Source organism: Micromys minutus (assembly GCF_963924665.1).
Source record: "Micromys minutus genome assembly, chromosome: 21".
Lineage (NCBI taxonomy): Eukaryota > Metazoa > Chordata > Mammalia > Rodentia > Muridae > Micromys > Micromys minutus.
The window spans coordinates 13,186,208-13,211,950 of record NC_137956.1 but is presented as its reverse complement, the minus strand read 5'-3'; the positions used below and the strand labels follow the sequence as shown (position 1 = coordinate 13,211,950).

Here is a 25,743-nt window from a genome sequence, read left to right as displayed (position 1 = left end):
ACAAGTTTGAAGAATTGCTATGTTAATGGACCAACACAAGAGTGATAAATCTCTCTCTCTCTCTCTCTTTTTTTTTTTTTTTGAGGCTATACATAAACAACATGGAGAAAGCATATTTCATACCTATAATTCCTGTGGTGGCCACAGGCTTTTTGTTTGTTTGTTTTTGCTTTGGTGGTCATTTGGATTTCTTCTCTACTTAACCATCAATTAAAAAATGTTTAAGTTGCAAAACTGATCAAATCTTTGCCAGTTTTTATGTTGGTGGAAATGCTTGGGCAGAGCAGCTTTTCTTTTCTTTCTTTCTTTTCTTTTCTTCTTCTTCTTTTTTTTTTTTTTTTTAAGACTTACTAATTTATTTGATGTAATGAGTACACTGAAGCTGTCTTCAGACACACCAGAAGGCAACAGGTCCTATTATAGATGGTTGTGAGCCACCATGTGGTTGCTGGGAATTGAACTCAGGACCCTGGAAAGAACAGTCAGTGCTCTTAACTGCTGAGCCATCTCTCCATCCCCCAGAGCAGCTTTTCTATCAGAAAGTATACTGGGCCTCCTCCCTATCAAATAGTTACATAGTTTTATTCAGTTTTGTTTGTTTGTTTCTTGAGACAAGGTTTCTGTTTCTCTGTGTAGCCCTGGTTGTTCTGAAACTTGCTCTGTTGGCTAGACTGACCTCAGACTGAGATTCACCTGCCTCCGTCACCCAAGGGCAGGGGTTAAAGATGTGTGCCACCACACCTAACTTAGTTTCTTTCAAAGTTTCAAAATAAGAAGACCTGTTCATTCTAGTCTGGCCTCCCCTTTGTTTAAGTAGCTTTCTCTTGTGAAGTTGGATGGTGTAGAAGTGATAAGTAAGAATCCCAGAGGCCTGCTTGGCTTGCTGTCTGGCTGTGTGCTGTCACTGCCTCTTCCTTTGTGTGTTTGCGGTTACATGTGCCCCCACGTCCCACTCACCACGTGGAGGTGAAGTAGCAACACTTTTCTCGTAGGCTTCCTGCTAGGATAAAGCACACCAGTCCCCGGAATACAGAAAGCACTATATAAAGTCCTTCTTGTGGCACAAGCTAAGGTACTCATGTCACATGTTTAGCTTATTAATGTCATAAATTTAAACAACCCAGCAAGCAAGCCATAAAACAGAAACTAGCTTCCTCTGAAAACTAGCCCTTTTCAATCCCCTGCTAGTCACTGCCGGTCTCCAAGGGGAGCTGCTATCCTGACTTCTCCTTAGTTTTGCTGATAGCCACTGGCAAGCCATATTATTCTGAAGTTAAAAAGAGACCGCGGTGCAGCATTTTTTTTTTTTTTAATTTAAGACCGTATTTGCCGATTGCTCTCCTAACATAGAGCTTAAGTCTTGTTTGTGCGTTTGTGTTTGTTTTTAGGTTGAAAAAGCTCCTTGAACAAGAAAAGGCTTACCAAGCCCGCAAAGAAAAGGAAAACGCGAAGCGGCTCAATAAACTTCGAGATGAGCTTGTGAAGCTAAAGTCCTTCGCACTCATGCTGGTGGATGAGAGGCAGATGCATATTGAGCAGCTGGGCCTGCAGAGTCAGAAAGTTCAGGACCTCACTCAGAAACTGAGGGAGGAGGAAGAAAAACTCAAAGCCATCACTTACAAATCCAAGGAAGACCGCCAGAAACTGCTCAAGTTAGAAGTGGACTTCGAACACAAGGCCTCGAGGTTTTCCCAGGAGCACGAAGAGATGAATGCCAAATTGGCTAATCAGGAATCTCACAACAGGCAACTGAGACTCAAAGTGGTTGGCTTATCGCAACGGATCGAGGAACTGGAAGAGACCAATAAAAATCTTCAGAAGGCCGAGGAAGAGCTTCAGGAGCTGAGAGATAAAATCGCCAAAGGGGAATGTGGAAACTCCAGTCTCATGGCGGAAGTGGAAAGTCTGCGCAAGCGCGTGCTTGAGATGGAAGGCAAGGATGAAGAGATCACTAAGACGGAGGCCCAGTGCCGGGAGCTGAAGAAGAAGCTCCAAGAGGAAGAACACCACAGTAAGGAACTTAGACTAGAGGTGGAGAAGCTGCAGAAGAGGATGTCTGAACTGGAGAAGCTGGAGGAAGCCTTCAGCAGGAGTAAGTCGGAATGCACCCAGCTCCATTTGAACCTGGAGAAGGAGAAGAACCTAACCAAAGACCTGCTAAATGAGCTGGAGGTGGTCAAGCGTCGAGTTAAAGAACTCGAATGCTCGGAGAGCCGCCTGGAGAAGGCCGAGTTAAGCCTCAAAGATGACCTTACAAAGCTGAAGTCCTTCACCGTGATGCTCGTGGACGAAAGGAAAAATATGATGGAGAAAATAAAGCAAGAGGAGAGGAAAGTGGATGGGTTGAATAAAAACTTTAAGGTGGAGCAGGGAAAAGTGATGGATGTGACCGAAAAGCTGATCGAGGAAAGTAAGAAGCTTCTCAAACTCAAGTCTGAAATGGAGGAAAAGGTGTACAGTCTGACGAAGGAGAGGGATGAACTGATGGGTAAACTGAGGAGCGAGGAAGAAAGGTCCTGTGAGCTGAGCTGCAGTGTTGACTTACTCAAGAAGCGGCTGGATGGCGTAGAAGGGGTCGAAAGGGAACTGAACAGAGGCAGGTCGTGCAAGGGGTCTGAGTTCACCTGCCCGGAGGACAATAAAATCAGGGAACTAACGCTTGAAATCGAGAGGCTGAAGAAGCGGCTCCAGCACTTGGAGGTGGTGGAGGGGGACTTGGTGAAGACGGAGGACGAGTATGACCAGCTGGAGCAGAAGTTCAGAACCGAGCAGGATAAGGCAAACTTCCTCTCCCAGCAGCTCGAGGAAATCAAGCACCAAATGGCGAAGAATAAAGCCATAGAGAAAGGGGAGGCTGTGAGCCAGGAAGCCGAGCTGAGACACAGGTTTCGGCTAGAGGAGGCTAAAAGTCGCGATTTACAGGCTGAGGTGCAGGCTCTCAAGGAGAAGATTCACGATCTGATGAATAAAGAGGATCAGCTGTCTCAGCTCCAAGTCGACTATTCGGTCCTTCAGCAAAGATTTATGGAAGAAGAAACGAAGAACAAGAATATGGGCAGGGAGGTCCTCAATCTGACCAAAGAGCTGGAGCTATCCAAGCGCTACAGCCGAGCTCTCAGACCGAGCGGGAATGGCCGAAGGATGGTGGATGTGCCGGTCGCCTCCACTGGGGTGCAGACCGAGGTGATGTGCGGGAATGCTGCGGAGGAGGAGACCCCGGCTGTGTTCATTCGCAAATCCTTCCAGGAAGAAAATCACATCATGAGTAATCTTCGACAGGTAGGCCTGAAGAAACCCATGGAACGGTCCTCGGTCCTCGACAGGTATCCCCCTGCAGCGAATGAGCTCACCATGAGGAAGTCTTGGATTCCTTGGATGAGAAAAAGAGAGAACGGTCCCTCTGCCCCCCAGGAGAAAGGGCCCAGGCCAAACCAGGGTGCAGGGCACCCCGGGGAGCTGGTCCTAGCACCAAAGCAGGGCCAGCCTCTGCACATCCGTGTGACACCAGATCATGAGAACAGCACTGCCACCCTGGAGATCACAAGCCCCACGTCTGAAGAGTTTTTCTCTAGTACCACCGTCATTCCTACCTTAGGCAACCAGAAACCAAGGATAACTATTATTCCATCACCCAATGTCATGTCGCAAAAACCCAAAACTACAGAGCCTACTTTCGGCCCAGAACGAGCCATGTCCCCTGTCACGATTACTACTATTTCCAGAGAGAAGAGCCCAGAAGGTGGAAGGGGCTCATTTGCAGACAGGCCTGCATCCCCCATCCAGATCATGACGGTGTCAACGTCTGCAGCTCCCCCGGAAATCGCTGTCTCCCCTGAATCTCAGGAAGTGCCTGTGGGAAGGACTATCCTCAAAGTCACCCCGGAAAAACAAACTGTTCCAACCCCCGTGCGGAAGTACAACTCCAATGCGAATATCATCACCACGGAAGACAATAAAATCCACATTCACCTGGGTTCTCAGTTTAAGCGATCTCCTGGGCCTGCCGCTGAAGGCGTGAGTCCAGTTATCACCGTCCGGCCTATCAACGTGACGGCCGAGAAGGAGGTTTCTACAGGCACAGTCCTTCGCTCTCCCAGGAATCACCTCTCTTCAAGACCTGGCGCTAGCAAAGTGACCAGCACGATAACCATAACCCCGGTCACTACGTCGTCCACGCGAGGAACCCAATCAGTGGTGAGTATAGCGGAACTCAGAGCAAGCAGGGAAGGGGGTAGAGAGACTAGCCAGCTCCTGCACAGAAAGGAAACCCCCTGCCTCTGCCTGCATCCAGATGCTCCCTGGAAGGTTACCTATACAGAGATAATGAGGATCTTACCTAAAAGTGAAAATTCACATTCTGATAAATCGAGCCAATTTTCATTTATCCATGGAAATGTATGGAGACTGAATAACATGCTTAAAAATCTCTGAAATAATGCTGTAGAATAATCATAAGGTTTAAAATGTGATTTTTTTTAATGTTCAAAAGATTTTTCAAAACGCACAGTTCAAAAGCAGACTGAAAAGTGCTTCCAGGAGTATTTCCCTAGTGTGAATGTTCAGTGGGTGATTAGGTACGCCCACAGCCTTTCTTCATTCTAAAACGAAGACTGCAAGATCCTCGTATTAAAATATTCTCAACACAAAGTGTCTCTATCTGTCTAAAAGCCTATATTTTATTTAACCACAGCTTGCAAAGAGCACGTGGCAATATAAACAGGGACATACTGAAAATAGAACGGAGAGCCAGGTGTGGTGGTAGATGCTGGTAATTCTAGCACTCGGGAAACCGGCACGAGAGTCGCAGGTTTCAGTCCACCTTCGATTACACAGTAGGAGCATACCTCTAAAGGAAGAGGGGCAGGCAGAGTTTAAAAGGTTTCACAACAGAATGCATGCAGACGGTGGCTCGGGGGTTCCAGTCTTTGCCGAGTAAGTAGGGTGAGAAATGTAAGAGGATTGGCTGGACAGGACCGTAAGCAGTGCGATGCTCGTGAAATGCTGGGAGATACTGTCCATGCCTGTTGAGTAGCTGGACATCAGATCTGGACTTCAAAAGGGACTGGTGGCTAGCGACTCGAGGGCTTAGATGCATGGTATACAAGCAAGGAATTCTCGGGATAAAGGTGGGAACTTTTCAAAGGGACATCTAGAAGGCAGGCAGAGCCAGAGGAACCATCAAGAGAAAGAAAGGCGTCCTTAGTTAGAGCTTGGAAGCTTTGGTGAGACTCATACAGGGACCAAAGCAAAGCACTGAGGGAAACACTGTAAGTGGGTGGGCGTGGTCAGACTGTCAATCAAAACAGAAGTCTGATGTCATTAACAGGTGAATGGAGCCACTTCCTTTGAAAAGGGCTGCATGGACGACAGTGTGGCATGTCTAGGCCTTGTGTTCATCCTCTGTCAGGGTAGAGGATGCAAACTAAGGTCTGAGAGGGAAGCTGAGAATAGATGCTTCAAGAACGCCGAAGGAGTAAGAGCTGGTAGATTCCAGCTTCCTCAGTCCCTGTCCCTGGCAGGGGTTGTTGGGAATGCCCCTTTGTGGCATGAATTATGCTAATGCATGGGTTTAGGACAAAAAGGGGCAAACTCACCAACAAATCCCTTTTGTCTGTGTTCTATCTTGCAGTCAGGACAAGATGGGTCATCTCAGCGGCCTACACCCACCCGAATTCCTATGTCAAAAGGTATGAAAGCTGGAAAGCCAGCAGTGACAGCCCCAGGAGCAGGAAATCTGACCAAATTCCAGCCTCGAGCTGAGACTCAGTCTATGAAAATAGAGCTGAAGAAATCTGCAGCCAGCAGCACTGCCTCTCTTGGAGGGGGGAAGGGCTGAGGGCAGTGGCTAAGGGGGTGTGTTATAAGGAAGCTGTGGAAACAAACCTTTCTCTGTGTGTGCCAACCCTTTACATGTACTACTAATTTAAGTTTAAATATCTGTTTATAAAATAACCATCTAATAGTCATGCACCCCCCCCCCATTGGTACCTTTGTTTCAATGCAGGGGGATAGAATTAATTAGCGAAGTTGCTGTTTGCTGGATGTTTCATTAAAGATGTTGGTCCTGAGACAGGGCCTAGCCTCCAGTTCAGTTTTACTTCTAGCATGTGGCCCCATCCAGTGTCGCTCACAAGTTATAAAGCCCTCAATATCGTCACCAGAGAGATTCGAGGACCCCGTTACAAGCTCCCAAAGACTGGCTCCCAATTTTTCTAATTGTAAGCCAAGTTTAATAGACTCAGGTCTATGATTTCACCCCCCAGACCCCAGATATTTCAAAATAGGAAAGAGTTTAACAATTGTCACTGGGCACTATCAAATCATGAGTTTGATATGTGGGATATAAGAGAAAATACTTAAAAGCTATCACAAGGTCTCTAAATTTTCGGGGAAAGAAACAAAAGCCCCTAATATGACTTCAGGAGGCAATTTGAACATGCAATAAAATGGAAATGAACTGTGGAATCTGAAAAAGAGAGTTTGATTTATTTGTGTGTGTCTGTGTGTATTCTAAAAGCTGTGGGCAGCTCAGCCTGCTCCCAGTCATCCCCTACACAATAGCTCTGAACCATTAGGATCAGAGGTATGCTCTCCTCTAGTGTGCAGTTGGTTGAATTGTAGACTTGCAGAACAGAGCTGCCAAGTGGCCCTTTAAAAGCTCAACAGAAATAGTGATGAATAAAAAACCAGCAGGAAGCAAATGTAGGCATTCTAATGCCAAGGAAAAAGTGACATCATCCATAGCTTAATTGAATTTAATATTTTCCTCAGTTAAGTGTGGATTCTATTTGCAGATGTAGAACAGATCACGATGTGGGGTGCGTGTGTGTGCCTGTCGGTATGTGAGGTGTGGGGAAGGACTTTATTAGGACTGCCAGTTTTACTCATGTTTGAATAATTTTAATTTTTACGCATGCTCTAATAAGCATGGCACAGAGTGTAAATGCAGACTGTCGTGGGCCTGTGACATTAACCTTGAAAAAGCAGATTTTGTGTTTCATGGTCATATAACCACAAATGAGCTCAAGGCTGGTAAACTACAGCTTAGCATACAACTGCCTCACGCAGGCCATGCCATTGCCAAACTATCTGAGCAACACAGGTGAACTTGATAAAATCAGCGCAACTACAAACTTGCAGATTTGTACATTCCCATTTCTGGATTCCTAAGTTTCCCAAACCACGTGGAATAAATAGCACATGCTTTTGTTACTCGAGCAAATTGGGAAAAGAAGATGAGGGCTTGGTTTTCAGACTGGGCCAGTGTCTCTTGAAGAAGAAGACATCTGCGTTCCTTTCTGCACCAAACCTTGCATCCTGCAGAACAGGGATTGAACCGTATGTGTGATGGCGCGTGTCCTCACCTCCTGTCACCTGCTGCTCATTGGTTCTCATATATGTAGCAACCATGTTAACAGCGATCCAGAATGATGACTCTGGAAGGTCAAAAACAGAGATCAGCTAAGATGTATGTATGATCTTTGGACAAATTTTAACAAGGTGGTTTGCCAGTTAGAACACTGACTAGTGTTTCTTAAGCGACTTTTTCACTCTCATCAATGGACAGCCAACCTTTCAAAGGCAGGACAGCTATGGTTTTCCTAGTGATCATCTTGTCTCATGAGACGTTCGGTTGTTGCTGTTCTATGACACACTTTGTTGGAGCAATACCAGTGTCGGCTGCTGGGTTCCTTTTGACTCTGCCCCCCCCCCTTAAGTGACTTACAGTCTCTGTCACTTGCTGATCCTCTTGCTTTCACCTGCCCGCACTACAGCTACGTCACTTCCTCTGGAAGTTCACGTCATCCCTGGGAGAGAGCTCAGGGAGGCTGAATAGTGAATGTCCAGGGTGTAGATCTGGCATAAGGCCATGTACAAAGCACAACCTCTAAGAAAACTTGGTGGAACAATACACAGTCACTTCAGAAATGAGAAAACGTAACTGCTGGGAAGTTTCTCTTTGTAATTCTAGAAGCAGCTGTACATTTATTGGCTAGCTTTGTTTCAAAGTACATGTTAGAAGTGGAAGGCACAGGAGACAGAGAATGGAGGATGAAATGCAGCCTGACTCCATAATCCCTCTGGTAAATGTTTTTTAAGATGCTACTTAATGTGCTTTTGTAGGAGTGGATGGGCTAAAAATGTAGACTCTTGTCTGTGTTGGTAAGCCTGTTGTATATGCTAAAGTATAAGCAGTCTCATAATGGCTGATATGTACAACTGCTGTTTGGGTCCTGCTGTGAGAAATTCTAGGAGGTGGGACACGAGTGTCATTTCCACAGAGTTCACTGTGACAATGCTTTCTAGGGATGTGCCAGTACAACCCACACAGCTACAGAGGAGATCCTGGTCTTCCCCATCTGTGAACCAACTGCCTATACTGACTGTTTCAGGACACCATGGTAGTTACTACCTGCCACACATGGTCCCAGGCATGCCCCTCTGTGTGCTGCTGTACAGTATCCTTGGATGCTGTGAGCGTCGTAGCTAGGTCATTTGCTTAAACAGGTCCGCTGGCTTCCTGTTAGGTTTGCAGGAGGACAGGTTAATTTGGGTAGCAGTGGAGTCTCTCTTGAGATGCTAGCATATTCGTCAAGGGTGCTAGCAGATCCCTTACTCCGTTGTTTCCAAAACTGAAGTCAAGACCCAGCATTCAGGTGTAGCCCAAGGAGAGTGTAATTTTGGTGCTGAAACATGCCCAGGAGTTTCAGATACAAAGAAGACTTGGATTTCTCAGGAGTTCAGAATGCCGAAGGAAGAATGTGACTTCAATGATGAGCAAACCCGTGGGACTATCGTTGAGAGGAGCACATGGGCTGCTGAGGTGGTCCTGGGCTGGGCACTTGTAGAATCATGTAATGTCCTAGTGTGATATGAAGCAATTAAAAAGAGGAAGAGATGAGTGTCAGAGAGGGGGGGAGGGGAGAGAGGAGGGAGGAGGAGGAGGAGGAGGAGGAGGAGGAGGAAAGGAGAAAAGGAGAATACGAGGGTAACAAAGATATGGGCATAGGAGAGATTTAAAAATCCATCCAAATGTGGTATTTCCCTTCCACATCTGCCAGCGTCTCATTATTGGTTAATTCTTCATCACTGTTCTTCCTCCCTCCCTCCCTGCCTATCTCCTTCTCTCCATCCCTCGCCCCTCCCCTTCTCTCTCTTTGTTTTTCTCCTCTTCCCACCTCCTTCTCTCCATAAGTGCTTTACAGCCATCCTACACTCTCAGCCTCAGATTCTCCTTTTTACCTGCCATTTCTCCCCAGGCTATAAATACACTCCAGCATCTTCCAGTCCAGCAAACCTTCCCATTCCTCTGAGCAGGCCTCTGTAGCTACTACTGCCTCCAGCCATGTCTGCCTAAGCTATTGAGGGGACAGCTCGAATCTCCTGCCTCTGCTTTCATGCTGCACATTTATCCTTTACATTTGATAGGTTCTTTTTTAATTTAAAATTTTTCTTTCTTTCTTTCTTACATTTTATAGTTTTTAATTGTGTGCATGTTGTGGGAAAGAGCACCTGAAAGCAGGTGCTCTTCATAGGCCAGAGACATTGGCTCTCTCCAAGATGGAGTAACAGTGGTTATAAGCTGCCATCTTAGGTGCTGCATATTAATTGACCCTCAGCCCTCTCCTAAGCCATCTCTCCAGCTTCAACATTTTCTTTTTAAAAGCTAATTCACCCACATTGCCTCTGTTGTTTAAGTACCAAGTCCATGGTAGAAGTAAAATAGTCATTCTTTACTTGTTCCTTCTGATGCAAGGTTTTTCTTGGGGACACTTTCTCCAACTCTTACCCACTTCATCAAACATTTTTCTCCATATTTGTAAATAATGTCTCCATACTCCAGCCTCTTCATAGATTTTAGGTATATCGTCTTCCTGTTCTTCCTGTTATGGTCTTGGTGGCGACCATCTTGGCTTCTAACTTTTCCCTTTGAAACATCCTCTCAACGTGGTCCCTACTGCATCATCTTTTGGGTACAGGACTTGGATGCTTAAGTGTTATAAAATGTGTATGGTGGAAATTCGAGTGTGGTTCCCTGCTGAGCCCAGTTGTACGCTAGCCGTGTGTTCTCTGCCTCTCCACACATCTTCCAAGGAAGAATTGCTTTAGTCTTTCATCTGTTTGGTTTTTTTTTTTTTTTTTTTTTTTTTTTTTTTTTTATGTATCTATTTTAGTTTTCCCAAACACCCTGTTTGATCTGCCAAACACTGATCGGCAATTTTTCCGACACTTAAACACAGCAGTTTTCTATTTCCTCCCACGGGCCTTCCTAGTGCAACCCCTGCTTCCCTCAAGCTGGGCTGCTTGTCCTCCAAGACAGCTGTCCAGCTGTTGTCCTTTTGCCTGAACTGAATCCAGCCTCACCCCTCCTCTGATTGGTTTCCCTCCCCTCCCCCTCTTCCCCTTCTCTCCTCTCCTCCTCTCCTCCCCTCCTCTCCTCTTCCCTCACAAGAAGAGGTCAGAGAACAACTTTCAGGAGTTGATGCTCTCTTTCTACCACAGGTTCCAGGGACCTAACTCTGGTCAGCAGACTTGTGCTTCAAGTGTTTTAAGTTGCTTTTAAATTCCTTATCTTTCATGTCTTGTTCCAATATAACAAAGAACAATATAACATCATCACTGAGATCTAGTCACCTGTCCTTGCCTATCCAGTCCTTGAACTACAAGCACATCATCACAACTGACATTTGATATGCATTCCAGGGATCAAACTCAGGTCCTCATGCTTGTCTAGCCACGGACTGAGCTGTCTTCCCAGCCCCAAGTTCTAAGATTTATTTTAGGGTTGTATGTATGTATGCCACATACGTTCAGGACATACAGAGGTCACAAGATAGTCTCAGACTCTTTAGAAAAGTGGTTCTTAGCCTTCCTAATTCTACAATCCTTTAATATGGTTCCTATGTAGTGATGACCCCCCTCCTGACCATATATTGTTTTCATTGCTACTTCGTAACTGTAATTTTGCTACTGTTATGCACCATAGTGTAAATATCTGATATGCAGGATATCTGACGTACAACCCCTGTAAAAGGGTTGTTTGACCTCCCCCGTCCCCAAAGGAGCTTTGACCCACTTCTTGAGAACTGCTGCCCTGGACCAAGAGTAACATGAGGTTAAGAGCCGCACTGTGAATGCTGGAATTCACAGGTATTAAACCCAGGTATTCTACAAGAGTGGCAAGCACCCCTAACTACTGAACCATCTCTCTAGAACCTCCACTCAAACAGTTCTAAAGATAGATTTAAACATTTAGCCTATGTGCCTGAAAGAATAGAATCCTGGCATCATGGGCTCAAATTTTACATTATTTCCCATCATTTTGTTTATAGAGAATGTTATATTTGAAAGAAGCAGTTCAAATTTGCTTGTTCTGGGATTGGCTTGCCTGAAAAATAAATTATTAGGCATAATTATTGGCGACTCCTATAACCTGGCGAGACAGTGAAGCTGATGTTGGAGGAGGAGGAAGTGTTTTTTGGAAGGAATCAGATAAAGGGCCTGATGGTTATGAAATCCCAAGAGAGATTATATCATCTGGTTCAAAAGTTTTCTGGAACAAATGACAGAACTGATTATCGGAAGTACTTTTAATTAGCTGAGCTGTGTCCAAAAGAAGGCGTACAAGTCCAAGCCAACAGAGGAAGTTTATTGAACTTCCTATTTAAAACAGATGTTCTATCAGGGGCTCTGAATGTGATAATAGGATTGTATACCAATGTAGTTCATGGAACTCGGAAAGAAAAAAAAAAAAACAATAGCTAAGGGCTCTCCCTTCTAAATGGTATACAGGATACATGTAGGGCATTTCTGCGGGTGGGTAAGTTACCAGGAGTGTAGTCAAGTTCAAAGCTGGTGTTTAGAAGCTTGGGAGGGGGAAGAGCTAAGCTGGTTGGGTCCTTCACAGAGTCACTGGGAGGGAGTCACTGAACATGGAGTCAAGCTGGTGGAACAATAGCCACCAGAACATGTACTCTTTAAGCTGATGTAAAATTTTCCATGAACAAAGCAGTCTTCCTCACTGGACCTGAAGCCCCACTACAAGGCGAGGTGCTACCATGCTTTGCCTTCAGTGTGTGAACCTAGCTCACAGCCATTACACTGGTTTGGTCGAACTGACTAGAGGGGACCTTTTAAAATGCAGAGTTCCTTGCAGATAGTTTGGCGGAGTAAACACACACAATGCCTGGGAGGAAGATCATGCTTTTTGAGGCAAGATATCTTTCCCACTTTGTAGCCAACGCACTTTCCTGGGAAGAAGCAGAATTCCAACATGCTGTTAAGTTGTCTGAGTCCAGCATTCAAGGGAACGGTCCCCTGAATTTCTCCTCAAAGCCCACCCCATTCACGTGGCTTTGGAACCCATGCCATCTGGTTGGCTAGAAGTTCTGTGAACCACTCACAAGAGGATGGGTTCTAAGTAACGTCAGCAGTCCAGGGAAATTCAGAATTGATGAAATGTTAAATTTCCTTTGGAGGGAACTTACCTAACGGCTAGTGTAATCAAAGAATGGGTTAGTGCCTCTCACAGCAGTGTCAGAATGGCAAATAATGGGTTCACTATGTTACCCCAAGATTCTTAAGAAGAAAACAGCAAGATAACAAATAGGAGAAATGGAAAATGTTTATAGTTTGGTAAATTGTCAAAAGTATAGAAAATCCAGTGTCATCTATATGCATATGATATTCAAAATTTAAAGAGTTTTTCCTTTCAATTGAAAAAAAAAAGAAAATTATATTGGTAAGTGCCTGGGTATCAGAGACCCCAAATGTAAGTGTTTTTTGTTATTTTGAGTTTGCTGATAGGTGGTAATTAACTATGATTATTGGTCTTTAGTGTCTATTAAACACTTGACAAATTATAAATAATCCAAAGATGTATTTATAGAAAGAGAAACTTCTTACAGAATTGTGCCTGGTCATAATAACCTCTCCTCAGAGACCCCAAATGGCTGATGCTTGGGTCCTTTTCTCAGACAAAATAAAAGCCCAGTAAGAGATGGGAATTTGCCAAGTTTGTTACCATCAACAACAAAACTGAAATAAGTTTTTAAAAAATTACATTCCTTATGTATTTATTTATTTCCCCCCCCCAATTCTATGTGTTTGTACACGTGTGTGCATCTATGTTTCTGTCCATGTGCCATAGAATATATAAATTGGTCATAGGACAACTTATGAGAGTCTATTCTGTCTTCTATATGAGTCCTGGAGATCAAACTCAAGCCATTAAGCCATTCAGATCTCACTGAACAATCTTTCTGGACTCTCAACAACTTAAAAAAAACTATTTAATGAACATTTTCAAAACTTTATGCTGCACAATATTTATTTTCACAATTTTAGGTATTAGATGAATGATTTTTATTCATGCTCAGTTGATATTTAGGGGAAAAGAGATCACAAGAAGTTACAGATAGTACACATTTTTAATTCTGAAGGTACAGTTTGTATACACAACAACCTGTTATTTGGAAGTACTGAGTATTTCTGACAGTCTATATATATTATAAATATGCACATTTACACATTGATGGTTACTTTGATAATTTTCGTATGTTAATGAAGACATATATTGAGACCATGATATTGTTTTCTTTGTGTAAACCCCCTGCCAAAGCTTTGCTAAATATGCATTCTAACAAGATTGTGGCTGTTGGATGCACACCAGTAGAGTTAAGAGGAGTCTCCAGGAATGAAGAGGCTTGCATTCAGGAAGGTGTAGCAAAAGCTGAAAAACATTAGCCCTTCAGGGGACCCTAAGGAGACTGCTGGAACCTTTACTGTTTCCCTAAGATAAGAACAAGAATTCTGAGTCACATCACACTAAGAACGACTCTGGATTCCTCTCTAACATTTGTTTCTATGATTCCTTAAGGGAGGAAATGGGAAGGCACTCCCATCCTGTAAAAGGGACTTGTGACACAGGTCTCTTGAGAATTCTTTGATGCATACTATATAACTTTTTAAAGCAGTGACCGGGAAATAGCATTTTTATCTTAGATGATGACTATTTCATAATAGTAGGAACTTTTACTCTCCTGACTTGAAAATACATTTTTAGAGATTTTCTTAAAAAAGTGTTTCAGGTCGAGAGAAAATTGTATGTGTATATATATGTGCATATATATGTATCTATGTATATATATGTACACATACACAGACACACACATATATTGCTTTATAATATGTATATTATTTAAGCTGTGGGAAGCCTTCATTGGTAAACAGGGAATGAACATATCTCCACCTAGTGGCTCCACGAGGTAATTAATGAAACCAGATTCCAAAAGCATTTTCTGTAAAGGCTCTTCCACCAGGCCATTAGGTGAGCTGTGTCTACGGTGAAATGCAATTTAGTTAGTATTTACATAAGCAGAATAAAGTTCCGATAGTATGCACTTGTAATTAAAGTGAAAATAATGTACGGAAACGCTATCGTTAATTTTGGGGGGAGGCGGGGAGTGCTGGGCTGGGGAGTTATTGAGGAAGGAGCTCAGAGCCTTGCAAGTTCCGGGCAAGCATGCTACAGCGGAGCTACCCAACAGCTGATCTTCGTGTTTGTGCAAATACTGACGTGAGTTTCTTTCCTCTGCTTTGCCTACGCTTAGTGACTATGGAACTGTGTCTTCTCACCAAGCTAGCTCTGCTTGCCGCGGGGTACGGAGCTGCGTATGTGGTTTCTAAATGGCTGGATGAAAAGAAAAATGTGATGATCCAAGTTCATGAGGGCATAAGGGCTCAAATAAAAGAAAAAAATAATCAAACAACGATACTGAATGTTCGTAATGTGGCTGGACTGCTTTAATTGCTGAGTCAGCTTTGAATTTATTGTAAGACTGGACTGGGCGATGGGTGGGATGTCTGAGTGGGTAAACATTCATGATGCCAAGCCTGAGGGCCATCCCTGGAATCTATGTAGTGTAAGGTGAGAACCAGGGCCCACAAGCCGTCCTCCAACCTCTGCATGTACACCCGCCTATCCACACAAAATAAATGAACGTTTAAAAAGAAAAAAAGAACACGAATGAATTTATAGGGCCAGCGAGGTGGCTCAGTGAGGAGGGATGTCTGCTGCAAAGCCAGACAACGTGGGGACCTACATGGTGAAGGGAGGTAGCCAAGTCCTGCAAGTTGTCCCCTGAACTCCACAGTGTTGTGCGGCAGACAGAACACACACTCACTCAACTAGATAACTGTAATTAACCAGAAAGAATGAATCTAGATATAAGAACATCAGCCAATTATGCAAAAAGCAGTAGTCAGGGAGCAGAGCAAATTCTTTCTTAACTTGTTTGGAATGCAAAGGGACTAAGTACTCATCAGCAGACCAATACACACACACAGAAAGATGTTACAGGTATATGGACATTGTTCAGATCAGAGAGCGTTTGGCTGGAGGACTGCTCCAGGAAAGTATTTTCCCATCATGTGACTTGTATATAGCAATTATCATATTTGCGTTTAGTTCTCCCATTGAGTGATATCTACCTAATATTACTAAAATATTAGACATAGTTTCTAAGAGGATTCAATTATTCTGGAAGTAAAGCACACATGCAAATATAAAGACATTACTCCTAATATCAAAGTCTGCAGAGCTGTCGTTCCTGGCCTCATGTGCCTAGCTTCTCTTTGTCGTTTAACATTTACAGTCTTTGAATGAAATGGTGTGGTACTGGTTCTCACGTCAGCTACTTACTTGGGTTTGATTGAAAATGCCCTATCTTTCTTCTCTTTATAGAGAGCGTCATCATTCACCAGTTGCGAATGAGCTCCAGATGAGATTACCGAGCACAGCCTGTCACCACTAAGGTCACCATGCTACTGATGTTGACTGGAAACACCTTATGACTTCCAGTGATTTTCTTTTCTTCTTTCTTTCTTTCTGTCTTTTTTTTTTTTTTTTTTTTTTTTTTTTTTTTTTTTTTAGAGGATACAATTTAACAGTTAAAAACCACATTGTGGATGACATGAACTATGTGGAAAGCACATTTGAATCTAGTGTTCTGGTCTGCAGGCACGTGCTGTGCAACTTATTTATTATATATTGTTATAATACGTTTTGTAATGTGATTTCCCCCCTAAATTGTTTCTTTTCTCGTAGTCCATGGTACATGTATTTAGATTGTACTTGCAATTCTTCAAAGTGTTGAGTATTCAAAAGAGGTTAACCTATCATTTTCCTTTGATTAATTTGATGTTTTTAAGAAAAAGAAAGCACAATACTCTATTTCTTGTCAACCTTACAAGGTAAAACCGAGAAACAGGAGATCCCGGGAGTTTTGTTGCTTGACCGATGGTATGGTTCTGACCCTGATCCAACACTGAAAACAGTGTCCTAATTTAGGAGTTTAAGTACTTAAAACCAATCTGTAACTGTCCCCTTTGGTGTTCTGAATGGGAAACAAATAGCTTTGACTGACAGTTTAATTTTATTTCTATTTGCATTGTTTAATTCTGTCTACAAAACATAATGGGGACTTTGATGTCCCTGTATTTTCAATATACTAATAATGCCCCCCATGAAAGCTTGCCAAGAAAAAATGACCTAAAAAAATAATGTCTTTTTTTTTCTGAAAAATTTAGGAAGGCCCAAAAGTAGATAATCACCCTCTGATTTTGACAGACTTTTAAAACTACTTTCAGGCAGGGAAAACAATTCCTCCTTCTCCTCCTCCCCCTCTTCTTCTTGGTACAGTTTCTTGCTATGTATCCCTAGCTAGCCTAAAACTGGCTGTGTAGACCAGGCTGGCCTTGAAGTCGCAGGGGTTCTGTCTGTTTGTGCCTCTCACGTGTGCTCAGACTAAAGGCATATGCCACCAAACCAGCTAAGAACACATATGTTAAAGACTTAAAAGCCCACCGTACATGACCCATCCCATTGTCAGAGCTGCTGCTGAATTTAGGACATGTGAAAATGTGAAGTCTAATTGAAACTCTAGTTTAAAAAATACTGTTGATGAGAGTATATTCCTTATAGGATCTTTAAAATGACTTTAAGGGTAAGAGCTGACAGTTTCTAAGTGAAATTATTTACCATACTACTCCAGCATAATTAAAGAGCCAAGGCATCTTCTGCATGTTATGAGGGTAAATCAAGTCACGAAAGCCATGGGCTGGAGGATCACCTCTGTAGTCCACAAACTGTATCAGCTGCAGAGGGAAGTTTACAGAGTCTTTGGAATAGGAAACACAATACTAAATTTCCTCCCTCAGGTAACCTAGAAAGTTTTTAATATAGTTAGTGGAACTGACAAATCATATTCATACTGTAAATGAAATATTTTCTAAAAAGCATTCTTGCATATGCTTAAAGTAAAATAAATGTTATGCTAGGCTTGCCCAAGCTTCAAGAATTGTGGAAGTCTCACATAACCTTCTGTGGTTTTGATTACTGACACAGAGGTCTAGACTCCGTGTGGGGTGTGTGTATGTGTGTTTGTGTATGTGTCTGTATCTCTGTGTGTATCAAAATGTTAAAATATAATGGTATTTTCAATCACAGAACAGTTCTCCTCGTATTTAGTATTTTTATGCTGAAAGTGAGGTAAAAGCTTTAGGTGGTATAGTTACTGCAGGTTAATTGTTTGCTTTATATTACAAAATTACTAAGCTGTGTATATGGATCGCCTGGGTTTCTATCCCTCCTGAGTTGTAAAGAATTGTAGTATTTGTAAAGACAGTGAAGATTATGTTGTAACCAATCATCTGGGTAGATGCTGAGATTTTCCTGCTACCTCATCACCAATTTCTTTGTTTAACCATGAGTGACAGATGAGTAAACCCGGCACTAAATTTGAAACAAGAATAGCAACAAGATCACAGTCGCATCTTAGCAACCTTGTAGAATTGTAAAAGGGTCAGTCACAAGCAGTTCTGGTGCTGACTTGGATACATCACCTAACTTCAGTTCCTGTTACTGTAAATACATCTCCATCAAGATGAAATTGTTTCGGTTTTCTGAACTGCAATCAGTATTTCTAGTTCAAGGCATAGTTGATCTAATCCACTGTTCTGTTTGATTTGTTGTTGTTCTGTTTTATTTTTTAAGACAGGTCTCCTAATGTAGCTCTAGTTGTCCAGGAACTCACAGAGACCCCCCCCCCCACCTCCATACACACCCAGTTTCCTGAGTGTTGGGAATTAAAATGTGCAATACAATACTCAGCTTTTATACTTGTTTTCTGAGACAGGGCTTCACTATCTAGCCCAGGCTGTCCTCAAACACACTATGTAGCTAAGGATAGGTTAACACCCATAATCTTCCTGCCCCAGCCACCTGAGGGCTAGAATTATAAGCCTGAATCACAGTGCTGACTACACCTTTCCTTATAACTGTTTTTGCCGATTTTATTTTAGTTTTTGTTGTATCGTCTGCATTTTGTCAAGTGTTCATAAAGTGTTGAGTTTGACGAATAAACTGGATAGAGTGTATCTACAGGATGTCCTTGCCCAGAATGTACATGAAATACAAATTCATTGAGTCTTAAAGTGACCACGATGAACTCATGATGTAGAATATCTAGTTTAAGCATTAACAGCAACACAGACACCAATGAAATAACTAGGTACTTGTAAAAGTCAGGGGCAAAGTGAGAGTAAATGGTTTATTAGGCATATGATGGTTTTATTCAATGCCATTGTTGAACTTTTCCGGAAATACAAACATGACAGAAGTTGAATGTGTTCATGTATTGTTTCAACCACATATCTAATGTATCTAAAAATGGCAGAAGTACAAAATGAAACTTAAGACTCAAGAGTTGGCACCTGAGGCTCATGCCATCTTATCTCTGATGCTAAACCAATACTAAAAAGACCAATTAGAGGGCAAAGAGGAAAAAGAATAAAAATGACTGTAAGAAACAACAAAAACTAGAGGTTTATGATCATTAGTATTTGTTTCTTACATCTTCAGTAGGTATTTCATATCAGTATAATAGCTGTGTGTTCTTTATGGAAAATGTGATAGTTTCAAAAATTTTGGACAGGTGTGTTTATGGATGTTTATGGTGGGATACAGGCATTTTCTGTTTTGTTTGTTTGTTTGTGGATCATGTAATTTGGGGGTATTTCACCTTTTCATGCAACAGATTTTGTTACTTTACCAGTGAAAATTTGAAATTTTAAACAAGAGAATATAAGGTATTCATTTATCCAAAATAGTAAATGTATAAAGTCGTCAGTCAGTCTTAGAATTCTTCAAGTTTTAAGAGTTTTCAGAAGCAAGAATATGTTTTGGAAAGCTTTTAAAGATACAGTCTATTTTCCCTTCATTTGCCTCCCTTAAGTTAAGTACATAAGATTATTATTTTACACTAAAGAAACCACATGGTTTTGTGCGCTTGTCTCTTATATGAGTGTAATGCCCTCTTTTCAGCTCTTGATAAGTGATTGAATTACAATTAAGGCATTCTCTGTTACTTTTAAAATCAAATACATTTATGGAAATCTCACCAGAGTATGAAAAAAGTGAAATATGAAAGGATTGTGTGATATTCTTTTCCATCAATACAATATTCATACAATTAAAAAATCAAAATAAATGTTCTTTTAACACTTTATTATTGTATGTGTATGTGCATGTATATATGTGCAAATGTGTGTGTGTATGTGTTTGTGTGTGTACATCACATGTGTGCAGGAGGCCAGAAGAGGGCATTGGATCCCTTGGAATTGGAACACTGGTACCTTTGAACCACCTGACAATGGGTGCTGGGCACCAAACCTAGGTCCTCCTGAAGAGCAGCAATCACTAGACATTCCCCCAGCTTTACAACCTTCACTTATTCAGAATCATTTGCCCTGAAATAGTTTTATGGCTCCAAGTTTTATATTTTCTTAGCATCTTTCACTATGGCTTAAAGATGAGGCAGAGTAGGAATGTCAAAATGAAGGATGCGCTTTCCAGTTACTCCATAATTCGATTCTTCAGTATAATAAAAACTGTGAGGTTTCTAAGACAGGGGGCTGGCTAAGAGCGTACTCTTGCCCCTTTACTATCCCCAAATGCAGTGTCAATCAGTGGCTATGTACTATTCTGATTACTTTTCTTAGTCTAAAGGCAGACCCCTCAGTAGAGCGGGCATACACAAAGCTCTACCCACAGGCATGCTAGGGTGATGGCAGTTTGGGAAATGGTTTCCGTAAAGAGGGAAGGAGGTGAAGTGGATTGTGCTTAACCTCTTCTCATATCAGTTTTGTGCCAGAAATGGTGGCCTGGAACCAAAGCCAACCCTAACTTACCTATCAAAGAAGCAAATCACCAGCAAGATAAAAAATGCTACCAAGCCTGGCAACCTGAGTTCAATCCCTGGGACCCATCTATGGTTGAATTTGTCCTCTGATCTCCAAATGTACACCACGGGGCGGGTGCTCTTGTACATACATAAGTAGACATGTGCACATGCACAAAATCGATAAACATAAAACGAACCTTCTAAAAAGCAAACAGGAAGGGTATTTAAGCCAAAATGCTTCCTGCAGACTAGTTGCAGGTGCTAGTGTGTCCTGCCTCTCAGGGGACGATCTTTGCAGACCAAGAGAACAAAGGAGAAAAACCCTGGATACACACGGTTTAAGAACAGCAGCTGAAAAACTCACTATTATTTTGGCCTTTACAAGAGAAAACGTGCCAGGATCTAAACTACATTTAAATGAATCTGTAAACCTCGGAGCTCCAGGCTAGAGACCGTAAGTGAGAGAACAAGGCTTCCTGGCAACAGGGCATATTGTTTACTTCTGAAATGAAAACATAGTCAAGGCACCTGTGAAGTATATCAAATATTGAGGCATTCTCTTCAAGTAGATTACTCTGGCAGCTTCTAGTTCCAGGCACAGTAACCTAATCCACAGGGAAAGCCCTGGCATCTAGAAACTAGATTTCACAGCCTCCCCTCCCCTGCTTGTTTTTTTGTTTGTTTGTTTGTTTTTAAGACATCCTGTTATTCCTTCCTGGCATAGTTGCAATATTTCTTTCGGAGAGAACCGCAGTCTCTAAGGAGAATAGAACCCTTTTTTTCTCCTCTCCAGGACCCTATTCTTCAAAATCTCCCTTCTATTGACTGCTGCATCAGTTCCTTGCTTCTGTAATAAAATGCCTAAGGAGTCAAAGAGGTCAGTCCATGGTGCTCACCTCTTTGCACAAAGCACATCATAGCAGGGGTCTGGGTTAGAGGAGGTCAATTCAGTTGATGGTAGCCAGCAAGCATTAAAAAAAAAAAAAAAAGACCAGAAGGGAACAGTCTCACATCCCCTTCCATGTATGATCCCCTGGTATGGTTTGAATAAGAATGGGCCCATGGGCTCAAATATTTGAATGCTTGGTTCCCAGGTGGTAGACTATTGGGAAAAATTAAGAGGCATAGCTTTACAGGGGGAGGTGTGGCCTTGGAGGAGGTGTGTCACTGATGGTGGCCTTTGAGGTTATAAAAGACCACACCAGGCCCAGTCTCTTGCTCTGCCTGCAACTTGTAGATCTGATGTGAGCTCTCGGCTACTGTTCCAGACTCGTGCCTTCCTGCCTTCCTGTTGAGCATAGACTAACCTCTGAAACTATAAGCAAGCCCTAATTCGATGTTTCTTTTTATAACTTGCCTTGGTCATGGTGTCTCATCACAGCAGGAGAACTACTGAGACATCCTCATTGCTGTAACTTCCTGCCTAGGCTCCATCTTTTATGGTTTTACTAACCCATCACCATCCGAATAACACCATGAACTAGGATCAAGCCTTCAGCACATTGGACTGTGAGGGACATTACATTTGATGCTATGGCAACTGGCATTGCTGTCCAATATACTTCTTGCTATTTATACACTTCTTAAAAGGCTCACATGCTCCTGGCTGTGAGTTCAAGAACCTGGGCAAAGGGCTCCAGCAGCTCAATTGGTTAGCTGCTAGTGCTTATGCAAGCAAGATACAGGATACATTTTTTTTTTTTAATGTGTTAGATGTTGAACCTGGGTCTCAGACATGTTTAGCAAGTGTTCTACCGCTGAGCTACAGCCCACTCATTGAATAAATGTTTCGAAATGGCAATCCCTGCCTGGCATACCCTTCTCTCAAGTTCCCGATCTTCCCAATTTTTAGACCTTTTCCCTTGACCACAATTCCATTCATTCTCTCTCCTTTCTTTCCACCATCTTTTTTTGTTTCCTTTCCCTCCATTTTTGCTCTTTATAAATGGTCCTTTCATGTCTTTTGCAGGAAGCCATATTAACTCAAGTCCCATATGTTTTCTAGGCACATGAGGATTTGCTTCTAACCCTCAAAATGGCTCTTTGAGTATCAGCACCTTAGACAATGGGTTCTGTGCTTTCTTCACTAAGTAGTCTAGTTAATGTATCCAGTAATTTCTTACCAGAAGCATGTGCCCATAGAAAGTTTTAGATCCAGACTACTGATTCTAAAGGAAGATAAGCTGTCTGTAAAGACCAGAGGCCTATAGCAGGAAGGCTTGCAGACAATTTATGATATGTTAGCAAGGGAAATATGCTCATTCAAAGGGGCCAGGTATTAGTTTTTATGGAACACAGGTCCCAGCAGGGAACAGGACAAATGAACTGTGTAAGTTAATGTATTAACTACTGTTCTATTGCTGTGACAAGGCACCATGACCAAGGCAAGTCTTCCAACTGAAAGCACTCGCATGCCAGCCAGATACAGGCAGGCTGGAGGAGTAGCTAAGAGTTATATTCTGATTCATGGAAATGTGGGCCTGGCGTGGGCTTTTGAAACCTCAGAGGCTTCTTCCAGTGTCATACCTCTCGAAGTTCCACAGCTACTCCAAGGAGGTCATGCCTGATAATATTTTCCAACAGTTCCATTTCCCAAACCACCAGCACAGTTAACAAATCTCCCCCAAAGACAGAGCACTGGAGGTATCTGTTTCCATGGTGAGGTAAACTGCTAAACCCTTGCTCAAGAACAACTTGATCACCCAGGGTAATGCAGAGTAGTCAAAGCATTTAGCGTAAGTCTCCTTTGGTTATTGTTCTACTTTCTCTTGAATGAAGACTCTCTCCTACAGCTTAGTGTTTGACATCATAAAAGGGCCTCATACAACCCTCATAAAGCAAAGAGCTCTTGGTTTCCATGGCTGGTTGCCAAGTGGTCTCTTCCACCAAAATGTGAATTCACTGAAGAGTTGCCAGGTAAACTCCGGGTTGACTGAATATATTTTATGTCCTAAGCCTCAAGTGTTGGACCTTTAGAAATGAAGAAAAGGTCTCTGGCTTTAAGCTCTATTTAGTTAGACAGATGTGTACATACTTTTCAGTACTAGATGGTGGGTGCAGGGGTGGAGGTCCCCTTTAGCTCAGAGAGAATTTGGAGTTATTTTAAAGTTATAACTTCATAGGGAGCAGTGACTCAACAACAACAACAAAAAAATGTACCTCCTACTGCTCAGATATCTAATCATCTAAAACATGTCAAAATGGAAAAAAAATTGTCGAAAAATGGTCTACCATATGAGAGAACACCTTTAAAGGTAAGATTCTTTTTACCTCTATGATTTTTATGGACTAAGCTAAGCCTCTTTCTCTTTCCATCCCATTCCCCTTTAAATAATTAATTTCTCTGTTATGCCTGTAGCAGATGCCAGCTTGGCAGTCAACCTAGAGATGGCACTGTTTCTGAAGCTAAGTTTTTGTCTATAATTGATGAGACCTTGGGGGTGTAATCAACTGAGAGACTAAGCAGTGGACCATGTAGATTCTGAGGTCTCACTGGAGGTATATTCTTCCACTTAGAGAAATGAACCCTTATACTTAAAACTAAGTTAGCAGGCTGTCTGCTTGAATTTCTGGAAGTTGGAGTCATTGTCCTTCTTTGAAATGACTCAAGATCAGAGTACTTTGTTTGACTAGGACTTCTGATTGCTCGCTGGTTACACAAGAGTCTGCAACAGCAGTGACTCCAGGCCAATCAGATAACCTCGGTGTGAGGACAAAAGGTTTCTTAAACATCCAACTCTAAGAGTTCAATAAGCACACTACAGAAAAACTGGGAAAAGGTTTCTGTGTTTGTTTGTTTCTGTTCTTATTTTTTGAGTCAAGATTTTATGTAGTCAGGACTGACTGATTTTCCTGACTTTACCTCTCAAGTGCCGGGATTTTGGGGTATACATCATTATAAACAGCAACAGAGAAGGTTTTTTTTTTTTTTTTTTTCTTTTTCTCTCTCTCTCTCTCTTTCCAGGTAGGGTCTCTCTGCATAGCCCTGGCTGTCCTAAAAGGCATGTGCCACCACCTCTTGGCTAAGAAAAGATTAATCTTAAAAAGTAGTTTTCAAACCCAGTTTGGATGGCTCTGGTATAATAACAACAGGAGACTAAATGCATCACACAAAGTCTACATCGTCCTCCGTAAAAACAAAAAAACCCAGGGATGCCTTAAATATTATTCCACCAGTCTCTAAGCAGTTTATGCTTAGCTGAATGGGAGTGGAGCAAATGGGTACTGAAAAGTATTCAAACTGTGCAGGGCTTTCTCTCAGCACACCTTTAATCCCAGCCCTCAGGAGGCAGAGGCAGGTAAATCTCTGAGTTTGATGCCAGTCTTGTCTACAGTACAAGTTCCAGGACAGCCAGGGCTACACGTTTGTCTTGGTTTGGGGTATGTTCTAAGAACTGTGACTCTCATCTTCCACTTTCCTAGGCAGAACTGATCTGTAGACTCACACGAACGTGTGTATGCTCAGATGCTGAAGAACTAACAGCATCTTGAAGTACTAAAGGAGCTTGACATACGGGCCTGTGTGAGCTTTGACCAAATAGGAAAACAACAGTTTTAGGTTTTCTTTTCTTCATTCCTTATCAAAGTTGTTCTTCTACATATTTTCCCCCTTCATGCATAGCGGCATAATGTAGTAACTGAACTAAAAGAAAAAAAAAAAAAGAAAACAATATAAAACTTACATTTCAAATGCTAAAGCAAAATTTCAGACTATCAATCTGACAGCATTAAGAAATGTCACACAAATCCTACCTTAAATAAAAAAAAGATACCTTTTGAGGTCTGTGGAGCTCTGGCCGTCCTTGAACTCGCTTATGTAGACCAGACTGGCCTTGAATTCACAGAAATCAGCCTCTCTCTGCCTCCCAAGTGCTGGGAGGAAAGATGTGTGTGACCACCACCCAGTCCCCAGTGATGTTTTTAATAAAGCAGAGACAGTCGATCTTTGCTATGAGGAATCTAAAGGAAACAGGAGGTAGTAGGTAAGCACACCAGGAACCATCAGATCTCCACTCCTATAACAACAGTAGCAACACAAGCTTTACAGCAAAGTGATGTGTCCGGCAGCATCCTGGGGGAGGTTCCAGAAACCTGTGGGTACGATCCTCGCATGCTCAAATCTTTCATGCAAAATGTAGCTCTTGTAAATGGCTTATGCATATGATTCTAGTATTTCGACTAGTCAGTACAATGTAAAATATATCGATGGGAAATTGTCTCAGTTTACTAGCACAGAAGCAATCTTTTCCCCCCCTGAATATTTTTAATTGTAGGATGAAAGAAGGTTCAATCGTAACACTATTTAAAAACCAAGTGCTGCAGGAGAATTAAGGGAATGAACACATGCAACCATGATGATCTGACAGGGGTGGGGAAAAAGAATAAAAATCCATGATTTTCACCAGTACTGTGATGAGCATCTTACTCATCAACAGAACCTAGTGAAATAAAAGGATATGCCTCTCTAATCATGGCAGACTGTTTTTCATGTGAGCCAGGC

At 42.3% G+C, this 25,743-nt stretch overlaps 1 protein-coding gene across 2 annotated transcripts in view; it reads left to right on the top strand.

The window, feature by feature from the left end:
• FILIP1 (filamin A interacting protein 1) overlaps positions 1-15,888 on the top strand; it is a 144,264-nt gene extending 128,376 nt beyond the window's left edge. The window contains exons 5-7 of one of the 2 annotated variants that reach the window (XM_080934893.1): positions 1,389-4,194; positions 5,630-5,687; positions 15,746-15,888. In XM_080934893.1, coding sequence (XP_080791019.1) covers positions 1,389-4,194; positions 5,630-5,687; positions 15,746-15,786 — 2,905 coding nt within the window. In that variant the 3' untranslated portion in view covers positions 15,787-15,888. Of the gene's footprint in view, positions 1-1,388; positions 4,195-5,629; positions 6,447-15,745 lie in introns of those variants that run through there. The other variant, XM_080934892.1, reaches the window with a different exon arrangement.
• Positions 15,889-25,743: the final 9,855 nt, after the last annotated feature.